Source organism: Oncorhynchus clarkii, chromosome 11 (genome assembly GCF_045791955.1).
Source record: "Oncorhynchus clarkii lewisi isolate Uvic-CL-2024 chromosome 11, UVic_Ocla_1.0, whole genome shotgun sequence".
NCBI classification, from domain to species: Eukaryota; Metazoa; Chordata; class Actinopteri; order Salmoniformes; family Salmonidae; genus Oncorhynchus; species Oncorhynchus clarkii.
In genome coordinates this window covers 20080359-20095031 of record NC_092157.1, presented here as the reverse complement: position 1 = coordinate 20095031, position 14673 = coordinate 20080359, and the positions used below count along the sequence as shown (strand labels likewise).

The following is a 14673-nucleotide window of genomic DNA, read 5'->3' as shown; positions in this document are numbered from 1 at the left end:
CTTCATGATTGTGTCCCACTTGTTGTTGATTCTTCACAAAAAAATACAGTTTTATATCTTTATGTTTGAAGCCTGAAATGTGGCAAAAGGTCGCAAAGTTCAAGGGGGCCGAATACTTTCGCAAGGCACTGTATGTTGCTCATAGATACCTTAACAAAAAGGTAGGGGGGTGGATCAGAAAACCAGTCAGTATCTGGTGTGACCACCATTTGCCTCATGCAGCGTGACACATCTCCTTTGTATAAAGTTGAACAGGCTGTTGATTGTGGCCTGTGGAATGTTGTCCCACTCCTCTTCAATGGCTGTGCGAAGGTGCTGGATATAAATGGGAACTGGAACGCGCTGTCGTACATGTCGAGCCAGAGCATCCAAACATGCTCAATGGGGGACATTTCTGGTGAATATGCAGGCCATGGAAGAACTGGGACATTTTCAGCTTCCAGGAATTGTGTACAGATCCTTGCTACATGGTGCTGTGCATTAAAATGCTGAAACATGAGGTGATGGTGGCGGCTTAATGGCACGGCAATGGGCCCAAGTATCTCTGTGCATTCAAATTGCCATTCATAAAATACAATTGTGTTTGTTGTTGATAGCTTATGCCTGCCCATACTATAACCCAACCGCCACCATGGGGCACTCTGTTCACAACGTTGACATCAGCAAACCGCTCACCCACATGACGCCGTACACACTGTCTGCCATCTGCCCAGTACAGTTGAAATCAAGATTCATCCATGAAGAGCATACATCTCCAGCGTGCCAGTGGTCATCGAAGGTGAGCATTTTCCCACTGGAGTCGGTTACAACGCCGAACTGCAGTCAGGCCAAGACCCTAGTGATGACGGCGAGCCCTGAGACAGTTTCTGACAGTTTGTGCAGAAATCCTTCAGTTGTGCAAACCCACAGTTTCATCAGCTGTCCGGGTGGCTGGTCTCAGACGATCCCGCTCGTGAAGAAACCGTATGTGGAGGTCCTGTGCTGGCGTGGTTACACGTGGTCTGTGGTTGTGAGGCCAGTTGGACATAATGCCGAATTCTTTAAAACGACATTGGAAGCGGCTTTTGGTAGAGAAATGAACATTAAATTATCTGGCAACAGCTCTGGTGGACATTCCTGCAGTCAGCATGCCAATTGTACACTCCCTCAAAAGTTGAGACATCTGTGGCATTGTGTAGTGTGACAAAACTGTACATTTTAGAGTGTCCTTTTGTTGTTCCCCGTGCAAGGTAATGTACAAGGTAATGATCTTGATGATCTTTCAGGTGGATGGATTAATTTGACCAAGGAGCAGGGCTAGCAGCTCTCAGGGCTAGCAGGCTTAGCATATGACCTAATCTACACACAGCAGTCTGAATATGATTTCATTTTCTCAGGGGGTTGGGCGAGCCAGTGGAGGGCGCACACACACACACACACACACACACACACAGACACACATACAGACACACACACACACACACACACACACACACACACACACACACACACACACACACACACACATGTTCCATATCACTCATGTAACCAAAAGCCTAAGGTGAACTTGGTCAGCGAGTTTTACGCTTGATAGACACACATATTTGCACATGAAGAAACGCACACACACACAGATTCCAGTCACTTGAGGCTAGGAGAAATTGCCTGGATGGAAACCAATTTCCTCTGGCTTGTAGTATCTGACCAAAGCCTTGCCCTGCCCACTGTGGCTGTGTAGGTCTGCACAGGGCCCTGTTAGAGAGGATAAAGTGTGTGTGTGTGTGTGTGTGTGTGTGTGTGTGTGTGTGTGTGTGTGTGTGTGTGTGTGTAAAAACCAGCCTTTTCCAAGCTAAGGGGGAATTGCTCTGAGCTGCACCATTTGACACACGCACGCACACACATACATACACATGCATACACACACACACACACACACACACACACACACACACACACACACACACACACACATACAGACACACATACAGACACACACACACACACACACACACACACACACATTTCACTGTTGGAGCACAGCACACTTTATCTAGGTTGGGGTGACATCTTCATCAAGTATTTGTCAATGTTAGAGGATTCGATTTACGAGCTTTGGATTTATGGCAGCCCTGCATTGATGTAAAATGGCCTACCCATATATCTAGCACCCTACACACACACACACACACGCACACACACACACACACACACACACACACACACACACACACACACACACACACACACACACACACAGAGTGAGAGAGAGACTCACACACACACATACATACACACCGCAATGTGGATCTTTCCCCAACTTCCTGTGAAATCATTACTCACACACACCCTCGCCATTGATTGAATGGTTAATGATCTATCTGTCTAGAGAAATATCTCCCTCTTCTCTTAAACTGTATGAATTGATCCAGTAGTCATAGATCATGGTGAATCATGTTGCTGTGTATTAACAGTTAATATACCATCAGACTGGGGTGGGTGTGTCTGAGTGCAGATAGTCATCTCTCACTTTTAAATGCAAAATGAATTCATTGTTTAACTCATTGTCAGAGGGAGATTTATGTGTTTTGCACAAAACTCTTATTGATGATTTCCCAATGGTTGTTATAATATATTTTACATGCATATCTCACTATATTATACAGTTAGTACCAGACCTGGGTAGAAAATAGTTATGTTTTGTAGTTCATTTGAAAATACTACGTTTTCAAAAACTCAAGGTCGTTAAATATAGGTTATGACATTTCAACTAAAAGGCAAATATTTTCTTTAATATTCAAGTACAGGTCTCAGAAAAACAACATAATATTAAAGTATTGGAATATGTCTCAGAAAACCCCAAAATATTTTAAGATATTTTAATAAATGCAATTATTTATAAGCAAAAACATGTATTTTTGATGGCTGCCAAAAAGCTACAACAGTTTAGTTCAATTAGTCTAAATATATTATCATAAGCATGTGGTTTAGGGGGCTCTTAGATATTAATCTTAATATAGTTTATAGTCTAGAATGAAATATATGAGGGACATGGAATCACCTCAACATTAGAGTAGACCACTTTTGCAGCTTCAAAATGGCTAACAAATACATTTTCACAATGAGTGAGACATACGGTAATACAGTAAAACTTGGCATCAGGTTCTTGTGTAGCAACTTTGGGATTTTAACAATAGCAACATTGTTGTTACATAGGACTTGCATGATAATGGAGTTATTACATAAGTAGAATAAGGAATAGTCACTATTCCTCTTGTGTGCAGTAGTTACAAAAAACTCTCAGCTCATTTCTATGCAATTAAAATGCAATTGCAAAAGTATTATGTAACAACATGCTAATAAAATGTTGGTCCAAAAGTAATTACAGGTTTATTACTTAGGCACAAGAACAGTTGAATGTTAAACTGAGAGCGCTAACCATAACAAATGATGGCTATTGAGTGTCAAAAGGAAACTAAATATCCCAAAACTGCCCTCATGAATCAACTGCAGCCAAGGTAGGTGGAAAATCTTTTGTTTTAGTCTGATTAAACTATCCCTTTAAAGATGGTCAAGTGTGTGTGTTCGTAACAAGAACATTTACCCTCAGATGGACAAAGAGGTTCAAAGTTGTTTTTGCTAAGCATCCAACTTGCTGTTTCCAATGTTTGCAAATGGATTTGAATTACTCTGCAGTATTTTCAGGTATCATACAATTAATTGCAGCTTTCAAACTTTTCAGTGGCATGTTGGAAGAGTCCGTAGTTGAGCATCACAACTTATTTATACTTTTGTGTGCAAAATTCATTGGTTTGATTTGATTGTACAACTGGGGCAATGGATATTCAGGAGAATGAACGTTTACAAAATGTTCAGAAATAAATGTATTGTGTAGATCCAATAAGACTCTCAGATAAATTGTAATAGTACAGGAGATTGTGTGTGCTCTATTCCTTATATTTCTATCTTCAACGTGCAGTTCCAGATACAGCCCTGCCATTAGTTGAAGGCAGCCAATCCAATAGTTTCAAAAAAGTAGTCACTTCCTCAGATCTGTAAACTGTCATCAAGGCAAAGGGTGGCTACTTTGTAGAATCTCAAATATAAAATATATTTTGTTTGTTTAACACTTTTTTGGTTACTACATGATTCCATATATGTTATTTCATAGTTTTGATGTCTGCACTATTATTCTACATTGTAGAACATTGTTTTTTTTAAATAAGAAAAACCCTGGAATGAGTAGGTGTGTCCAAACATTTTGACTGGTACTGTATATATTGCATTAAAATACAAAAACACAGTCATGGGAAGCACAAATAAATGATCTCTGTCCCTCTCTTTCTCCCTCGAGTGTGGTACCATAGACTACGGCTCCTACGTGAATCTGACAGAGAGGAACCTGCAGGATGCCCAGAAGTTCCTGCTGATGAATGAGGTGGTTCAGCCGGTCCAGCCTGTCCCTTACTTTATGGAAGATAATATCCGCTTCTCCCATGTAGCTGTGGACGTGGTGCAGGGCAAAGACATGCTGTTCCATATCATCTACCTGGCCACAGGTACATTTGGAGTGTGTGTGTGTGTGTGTGTGTGTGTGTGTGTGTGTGTGTGTGTGTGTGTGTGTGTGTGTGTGTGTGTGATTCCTAGCCCTTTGACTCTGCACATGGTGGAGTGGTTCAGGAAGGTGAATGAAGGCATTAGATGTGAAGCTCTGAGGAGACATCAAAGCTTTCATTCAGCTGACATTAATGGGATTGCAATGAACTGCCATGTGTCCTCCATATGCAGCAGTACACACACACACACACACACACACACAGAGGCACACAAGCTTACACACGCACACAACCTTGCACATCCAGCAGACTCACCCCCCCCCCCCCGCCCCAGACACACACAATATCCTTTTCCCCACACTCAATCCCTCACTGAGAGATGTTAAACACCATGAAATTGCAACCAGTCGCCTGTCAAGGGGAAGCATGGCGGTAATGAGAAAAACACAGGTACCGTATGTAACACAGCAACCAGACAGAGGACAGGAAGTATGTAACACAGCAACCAGACTGGAAGGCTTAACCTCCTCTTACACTGCTGGATTATACAGCCATGCTCTGTCTCATTCTGTGCCCCTGTTATTTCTGGATCCCTCCTCCACCTGTTCTGCATCACTAGCCCTGGGGCATTTCTGTCTGTCTGACGGTCCTGCTAACAAAACATTGCTCCCATTGTGGTTGTGTGTATTCGTATGTGCATGAGTGAGTGAGTGTGTGTATCTCCACTCTCATTGTGTGTGGATGTGTGCTTATACGTGCGTGAGTGTGTCTGTGTGATCAATGCGGCAATGAGATCGGTGGGTTCACACAGAGCAAACAAGTTTCTGGATGCTAACCAGACCCTAATGAAAACATCTGAACCAGTGTCAGGCCATTAGCAATGGCTAGCAGACATATAGTGGGGCAAAAAAGTATTTAGTCAGCCACCAATTGTGCAAGTTCTCCCACTTAAAAAGATGAGAGAGGCCTGTAATTTTCATCATATGTACACTTCAGCTATGACAGACAAAATGAGAAAAAAAATCCTGAAAATCACATTGTAGGATTTTCAATGAATTTATTTGCAAGTGATGGTGGAAAATAAGTATTTGGTCACCTACAAACAAGCAAGATTTCTGGCTCTCACAGACCTGTAACTTCCTCTTTAAGAGGCTCCTCTGTCCTCCACTCGTTACCTGTATTAATGGCACCTGTTTGAACTTGTTATCAGTATAAAAGACACCTGTCCACAACCTCAAACAGTCACACTCCAAACTCCACTATGGCCAAGACCAAAGAGCTGTCGAAGGACACCAGAAACAAAATTGTAGACCTGCACCAGGCTGGGAACACTGAATCTGCAATAGGTAAGCAGCTTGGTTTGAAGAAATCAACTGTGGGAGCAATTATTAGGAAATGGAAGACATACAAGACCACTGATAATCTCCCTCGATCTGGGGCTCCACGCAAGATCTCACCCCGTGGGGTCAAAATGATCACAAGAACGGTGAGCAAAAATCCCAAAACCACACGGGGGGACCTAGTGAATGACCTGCAGAGAGCTGCGACCAAAGTAACAAACCCTACCATCAGTAACACATTACGCTGCCAGGGACTCAAATCCTGCAGTGCCAGACGTGTCCCGGCCCATCTGAAGTTTGCTAGAGAGTATTTGGATGATCCAGAAGAAGATTGGGAGAATGTCATATGGTCAGATGAAACCAAAATTATTATTATATTTTGGTAAAAACTCAACTTGTCGTGTTTGGAGGACAAAGAATGCTGAGTTGCATCCAAAGAACACCATACCTACAGTGAAGCATGGGGGTGGAAACATCATGCTTTGGGGCTGTTTTTCTGCAAAGGGACCAGGACGACGGATCCGTGTAAAGGAAAGAATGAATGGGGCCATGTATCGTGAGATTTTGAGTGAAAATCTCCTTCCATCAACAAGGGCATTGAAAATGAAACGTGGCTGGTTCATGACAATGATCCCTAACACACTGCCCGGGCAACGAAGGAGTGGCTTCGTAAGAAGCATTTCAAGTTCCTGGAGTGGCCTAGCCAGTCTCCAGATCTCAGATCTCTTATAGAAAATCTTTGGAGGGAGTTGAAAGTCCATTTTGCCCAGCAACAGCCCCAAAACATCACTGCTCTAGAGGAGATCAGCATGGAGCAATGGGCCAAAATAACAGCAACAGTGTGTGAAAACCTTGTGAAGACTTACAGAAAACGTTTGACCTCTGTCATTGCCAACAAAGGGTATATGACAAAGTATTGAGATAAACTTTTGTAGGTGACCAAATACTTGTTTTCCACCATCATTTGCAAATAAATTCATAAGTAAATCCTACAATGTGATTTTCTGGATTTTTTTTCTCATTTTGTCTGTCATAGTTGAAGTGTACCTATGATGAAAATTACAGGCCTCTCTCATCTTTTTAAGTGGGAGAACTTGCACAATTGGTGGCTGACTAAATACTTTTTTGCCCCACTGTAGCTCATCACTGGCTATTAGCGCTCTAGTGCACTGCTCTGATTGGGACCATGCTCTGGTACCTGATTGTTTTACTAGAGGGCCGAACAACTAGGTAGTGGCGTACAATTTTTTTCCAACTTTTGGCTTTGTAAACCACACAAATCCTCTTTAATTCCTGTTTGTATAAAATAGACAAAACAAACTGTTTTTAGGCAGGATCAAGCCATGAACGCTAACACTATTGTAGCATGTTGAACTAAACTATTTCCAACATTTCTTTGCTTGTAGCTTTTAGTCAAGTGTAGTCATCAATTTCTGAGTATCTCGGATATCAGTTTCCCTACAGATCTATAAAACATCCATTGCTGCCGCAGTGAAAAACTACTTCGGGGCAGGACTGTACTTTTGTATTTTACCACCTTGAAGCTTTGTTTTCGGGAATAGGAATTCAACTTTCTTAGATCTAATTACATTCCCCTCCCCACAGGGAATACATGTATAATTGACGATGTTTGCTTGAGTTGCCTCCAAATTCTGTATCTTATGCAATCACATGGGATGTTCCCATTCGTGCCAAGAATAAATGGAATTGAATGGAGGCAATCTGCATGAAACATTACAGTATTGGACCACAGAGGTCATCTGTTAAATGCTGACCTAATCTGTAAATCAAGACTTCCTATGATGGCAGTTTAGCATGTCTAAAAACACTTAAAATTAGTGGATTAGGCTATTTCATTCACATCCGTTGTTGACAGTTGTATAAAATCGAGCACACAGCCATGCATTTTCCATAGACAAAAATTGGCAGTAGAATGACCTGATCAGCTCAGTAACTTTCAACATGGCACCGTCATAGGATGCCATCTTTCCAACAAGTCAGTTAGACTAATTTCAGCCCTTCTAGAGCTGCCCCAGTCAACGGTAAGTGCTAATATTGTGAAGTGGAAATGTCTAGGAGCAACAACGGTACAGCCGCGAAGTGATAAGCCACACAAGCTCACAGAACGGGACCCCTGAGTGCTGAAGCGCGTAGCCTGTAAAAAATATTTTGTTCTCGGTTGCAACACTCACTACCGAGTTCCAAACTTCCTATGGAAGCAATGTCAGCACAAGAACTGTTCATCGGGAGCTTCATGAAATGGGTTTCCATGGCCGAGCAGCCTAATACACAAGCCTAATATCACCATACGCAATGCCAAGTGTCGGCTGGAGTGGTGTAAAGCTCGTCGCCATTGGACTCTGGAGAAGTGGAAATTAGTTATCTGGAGTGCTGAATCACGCTTTACCATCTGGCAGTCCGATGGACGAATCTGAGTTTGGCGGATGCCAGGAGAACGCTACCTGTCCGAATGCACAGTACCAACTGTTTGTTAGGGGAAGAATTATAGTCTGGGGCTGTTTTTCATGGTTAGGGCTAGGCCCCTTAGTTCCAGTGAAGGGAAATCACTACAGCATACAATGACATTCTGGATGATTCTGTGCTTCCAACTTTGTGGCAACAGTTTGGGGAAGGCCCTTTCCTGTTTCAGCATGACAATGCCCCAAAATGCACAAAGCGAGGTCCATACAGAAATGGTTTGTCGAGATCAGTGTGGAAGAGCTTGACTGGCCTGCAAAAAGCCCTGACCTCAACCCCACCGAACACCTTTTGGATGAATTAGAATGCCGACTGTGAGCCAGGCCTAATTGCCCAACATCAGTGCCCGACCTCACTAATGCTCTTGTGGCTGAATGTAAGAAAGTCCAGGCAGCAATGTTCCATCATGTAGTGGAATGCCTTCCCAGAAGAGTGGAGGCTGTTATAGCAGTTAAGGAAGGACCAACCCATATTAATGCATATTAATATTTGGAATGAGATGTTTGACGAGCAGGTTTCCACATACTTTTGGTCATGTAGTGTACTTTTCCAGTGGGAGTAAGCTATTGTAGTTGATTGGGGATGTTGCAACTTTGCCAAATGTGGAGTCAATGGTGACTTCCTTTCCCTCATCCACTCCCTTTGAAAAAGAAGAATACTGTTTAATACATATGAGACAGAAATGTTCCCTCTTTTTTTTATCTACCTCCTTCTGCTACTCTCTCCTCTCCAGATTATGGAACCATCCGTAAGGTCCTGTCTCCTCTGAACCAGTCCATGGGCAGCTGTCTATTGGATGAGATTGAGTTGTTTCCGCCCAGGAGGAGACAACCAATCAGAAGCCTCCTGATCCTTCACAGCAGCAGTGAGCTGTATGTCGGGGTCAGAGACCAGGTCATCAAGATACCACTGATGAGATGCAACTTCCACAAGACCAGAGAGTGAGTAGTACACACAGACGTGTACACACACACACACACACACACACGCACACACACACACACACACACACACACACACACACACACACACACACACACACAACCTCCTAAGTATCAAAGCTGTGCAATCCAGGTGACCAAGAATATTATTTTATGGAGCTTAAGCACCACCTTTGCTCAATCCTGATTCATCCAAATAATCAATCACAAAAACCGAAAACCAGAAACTACTGCTGCTCGTAATCACATAATTATACGTGTGCCTTGACAGATTCTCAACGTTTCATCTGTCCATGAGAATCTGTCCACCAGAGATTAGGTTTCAGACAAAGACCCACCCACAGACCCACACACATACACTACTTCTCCACAACTGCATGTAGTTTCATAGTTGTTACAAGCTAATTACTTGTTAATTAATCCAATTATAGTGGGCCTGGCATGATGCCAATGTAATATAGTGTTGGTCTGCCTTCTTGTCCCCTCAGCTGCTGTGGCTATTGTAGTGGGAGTATGTTAATGAGACATATTGAGTTTCTGACAGTGGCACCAGATCGTTCAGAGCAGAGGCCTGGATATGAACACAGTGCCAAGGATAACAGTAGACACGTGATTCACAGAGACGTACTGTGTATTAAGTGGCACCCTATTCCCTATTTAAGGCACTACTTTTTGATAGGGCTCTGGTCAAAAGTAGTGCACTATATAGGGAACAGGGTGCCATTTTGAGCGCAATGCATGATTTACAAAGACAGACTCCAATGAAGAGATTTGGAGAAACCACAGCAAATAGGTGAAAACCAATCTACAATTTTCATCTCACATAGACATAAGTTATTCTCTGGTTTAGATTTAGAGATGGAGGGTAACACCTGGGTCAGTTGAGTAGATTATAAACTGTTATTTTTTTCTCTTCTGACAGACGAGCGAGTGTGTGTCAGTACACAATCTATCACTATTATATTCAACAGACTATTACTATAGCTAATACCATCTGTCTATGTCTCAGAGATGAGTGTAGGTTGTGACACGGTTCTCTTATTTGCATGACAGAAGAGAGACATCAGGTACTTTATTGTGCTGGAAACCTCTACGCCTCCTAAACAGAGACCTGGAAAAGCCAGAAGGGGATTGAGCTGGTATTAGACTGGTCCCATTACAAATCTGTACTGTGATAATAGTTTGTGATAGTCTTGCTTATTCCTAAAAAGTTTACAGATCAGAACATGACTGAGGACTAACCTTTTCACACCCTCTCGCCTTTTCTCTCATTAATTAATATATGAATCAATTAATCAGTCAATATGTCTCTTCTCTGTCAGGGCGTGTGTGGGTGCGAGGGACCCGTATTGTGGCTGGGACCTGATGTTGAGGAAGTGCACCACACTGGAGGAGAGCGTCAGCATGAGCCAATGGGAACAGAGCATCACTAAGTGCCCTGTGAGTACCCAGAATGCACTGTAACACACACACACACACACACACACACACACACACACACACAAAGAGAAATGCATTCTCTCCCCAGCAAAGCCTCAATCAATCTCCTCTGTCTTCGCGATCATTAGCTAATTCGCAACAGTTCGCCCCATTCATTCTGTTCACTCCCAATTCCGGGGGATTGATTTCACGGCGACCCCGCTTAATGAAACGGTAATTGACGTGTATCTGACAGATCTCCATTCTGGGGCAGTGACCATTGGCAGTGTTGAGTGCTGGTCTAGTCTTGTATGTGGTTTCCCTGTTCAACAGGTTATTTGGCACTACTAGACAGCCCACTGCATTTGTTGGCGAACACCTACACACACAAACACACACACACACACACTAACACACACACACACACACACACACACACACACACACACACACACACACACACACACACACACACACACACATACCAAAGCATTACTTATTCAGAATCTTTAAAGTTCACCGACATACCTAAGGGGCACTCTCTACTGATCAGAGAACACTGGCTGTCTCCTTCTGATGACATAATAGTCAACTAAAAGACAGTGAAGGTTACAGACACTATTACAGGTGTCATCGCCTGTGCTCTGGTGTCGTGGCCTGTGCTCTGGTGTCGTGGCCTGTGCTCTGGTGTCGTGGCCTGTGCTCTGGTGTCGTGGCCTGTGCTCTGGTGTCGTGGCCTGTGCTCTGGTGTCGTGGCCTGTGCTCTGGTGTCGTGGCCTGTGCTCTGGTGTTGGGGCCTGTGCTCTGGTGTCGTGGCCTGTGCTCTGGTGTCGTGGCCTGTGCTCTGGTGTCGTGGCCTGTGCTCTGGTGTCGTGGCCTGTGCTCTGGTGTCGTGGCCTGTGCTCTGGTGTCGTCGCCTGTTCTCTGGTGTCGTCGCCTGTGCTCTGGCTATTCTTAGCGCCTGTTATTTGCTCAGACACAACTGCCAAAGACAAGAAGGGAGCGTGCATTTGCTTATGTAACCTTTATGTAGCCAGTTAAATCATTGGAAATGAGAATGAATTCTGCTCCAATAACGACCTGATGGCCAGCGGAACAATGGAGTCCTGTGTTGCCCAGACAAACTGTGATCCATTTGGTTATTATTGTAGGACTTCCATGGCTATTACAACAGACTGACGTCTGGCAGTCCAAATGCACGTAACTGTTGGACAGGACTGGAATACTGGGGACAAAATGACTGTAAAGTCAATGACGCTTTTGTGAAGCTGCGTAGATTTATTTCCCATACATTACAATAATCGGCTTTTGGGATTAACATGGTTTTCTTCAACATGGAACTGAACTTTCAAATAACTTAGAGGAGGGATGAAGTCATACTGTATTTTACATGTTTTTGTGGTTAAGATTTGGATAGGATCTTGTTCCAAGGTGTAACGTGTACCACAGTGAGTAGGTAGAAAGGAGACAGCTCTACCAACCTATTCACAAAACCATCTGGTGTTTGGGACTGGACTCCCTGTGGAAATAAACAATATTGAAAAGAGGTGTGTTTTTGGTGAAGTAAAATAAATCTTAGTCACCATGCTCACCGAATGTGTCTTTTAGGCATTAAAAGTACAAATGGAACTGAAATAGAATGGAAGCATTCTGTTCCTTCCCCCTCTACAGCACATTTCAGACCCAAGAACAAAACAATGCACTTCATCTTATAAGTGAGAAACAATGGAAATGTCTGCTGATACAATTCCACTGAGGCCGTGAAATTATACATTATTATTGATGTGATGTTCCCTAGTGTATGTTCCCCACTTTTTTTTCACAAACAATTGTTTTATCTAGCTCCCCTTGCCACGGCAGCTAAATATCACTCTTTTGTCCATCCCTCTATTCTAACCTTTAATTTCATTAGCAGATTACGCACTTATTTATCAGTCCTACAATAAAAGAGGATGTTAATATCTTCTAATAGATATGCAATATAGCTCTCTCTCTCTCTCTCTCTCTCTGCCTTTCTCAATTCAATTGAAGGGTTTTATTGGCATGGGAAACATTAGTTAACATTGCCAAAGCAAGTGAAGTAGATAATAGACAAAGGTGAAATAAACCATAAAAATGGACAGTAAACATTACACTCACACAAGTTCCAAAATAATAAAGATATTTCAAATGTCATATTATAACTATGTTATGTTATAATGATGTCAAATAGTTAAAGTACAAAAGGGAAAATAAATAAACATAAATATAGGTTGTATTTAGAATTATGTTTTGTTCTTCACCGGTTCTTGAGTTTGTACTCCTTTCAAATATTTCCTTCCTTTTGGGTCAGTCACAGTGTATTCTGCCTCTGTGTACTCTCTGTTTAGGGCCAAATGGCATTCTAGTTTGCTCTGTTTTTTTTCCGTAGATTCTTTCCAATGTGTCAAGTAATTATCTTTTTTATTTTCTATTGATTTGGTTGGGTCTACCTGTGTTGCTGTCCTGGAGTTCTGTGGGGTGTGTTTGTGAACAGAGCCCCAGGACCAGCTTGCTTAAGGGGCTCTTCTCCAGGTGAATTTCTTTGAAGGTGATGGCTTTGTTGTTGTCCTTTTAGTTGGTTGTAGAATTTAACGTCTCTTTTCTGGATTTTGATAATTAGCGGGTATCGGCCTAAGTCTGCTCTACATGCATTAGTCGTTGTTTTACGTTGTACACAGAGGATATTTTTGCAGAATTCTGCATACTTTCTCTCAATTTGGCGTTTGTCCCATTTTGTGAATTATTGGTTGGTGAGTGGACCCCAGACTTCACAACCATAAAGGACAATGGATTCTATAACTGATTCAAGTATTTTTAGCCAGCTCCTAATTGGTATGTAGAATTGTATGTTGCTTTTTATGGCATAGAAGGCCCTTCTTGCCTTGTCTCTCAAATTGTTCACAGCTTTGTGGAAGTTACCTATGGTGTTTAGGTTGAGGTATGTATAGTGTCTTGTGTGCTCTAGGGCAACAGTGTCTAGATGGAATTTGTATTCGTGGTCCTGGGAACTGGACCTTTTTTGGAACACCATTATTTTTGTCTTACATAATCTGTCCAGAAGATCTAGGTGCTGCTGTAGGCCCTCCTTGGTTGGGGACAGAAGCACTAGATCATCAGCAAACAGTAGGCATTTTCTTGATTTTTTCCTTGCTCTTTTCTTTACATTTTTATTTTCTATGGTGGAGGGTTAGCGCACTGTTAGTTTAGTACCCATTGTTTGTTTTTTTTAAGTTAGGGAAGAAGAGGACAGAGCTTTAGTTTCCTGGGGTTTTGAACGGTGTGGTGTACGCGATGGCTTCGCAGCCTAGCTCGGAAGAAACACTGTTGTTACAGCATGGATTCAGGTGTGTTCCTGAGATTGGAGTTAAGATGGAGGTTCTGCTCACGGTCGGCGAAAAGGTAGGAGCTGAATTTATAAGTTCCGCATCCAGAATGAACAAAGAGGTGGTTGTGTTCATAAAAATAGTACATTTGTTGGGTATACTGATTGCTAGTGGAATATTTGTAAGAGATGTGTTGGTGCCGATTTCTCCTCTTTCGACTCTTTCGACTAGGGTGGTAGTTGCGAATCTGCCTCAGTTTATTACGGATGATCAGATACGGAAAGAGCCGAGTTGGTTTGGTAAGTTTGCTAGCATTTTTTGTGTACTGTTGGCAGGTTTTCAGAAGACGCTCTTAAGCATGTTGTTTCGTTCCAGAGGCAAGTGTTCATGTTTCTGAATAACAATTAGCAACATTTAAATTTGCATTTAAAATGAGGCATGGGGAGGGGCTCTATGCGGGGTTTGCCAGCACATATAGTCTACGGTGCTTTGAGTGTGGGGATTTGGGACATAAGAGCGCCCACATAAAGGCCATAGACATGGTGAGGGTACAACCACCAGTGGGGGAAATCGAGGTCAACGTGCAGGAGCCATGAGACGCAGGCAGCAGAGGCTGGGC

General features: G+C 42.7%; 1 protein-coding gene across 2 annotated transcripts in view; it reads left to right on the top strand.

Moving 5' to 3' along the window:
- The window catches only part of LOC139420340 (sema domain, seven thrombospondin repeats (type 1 and type 1-like), transmembrane domain (TM) and short cytoplasmic domain, (semaphorin) 5A), a 185538-nt gene that overhangs the window by 99603 nt on the left and 71262 nt on the right, over window positions 1-14673 (top strand). For both annotated transcript variants that reach the window (XM_071170334.1, XM_071170335.1), the window contains 3 exons: window positions 4331-4535; window positions 9084-9291; window positions 10614-10731. In XM_071170334.1, coding sequence (XP_071026435.1) covers window positions 4331-4535; window positions 9084-9291; window positions 10614-10731 — 531 coding nt within the window. The remainder of the gene's footprint in view (window positions 1-4330; window positions 4536-9083; window positions 9292-10613; window positions 10732-14673) is intronic.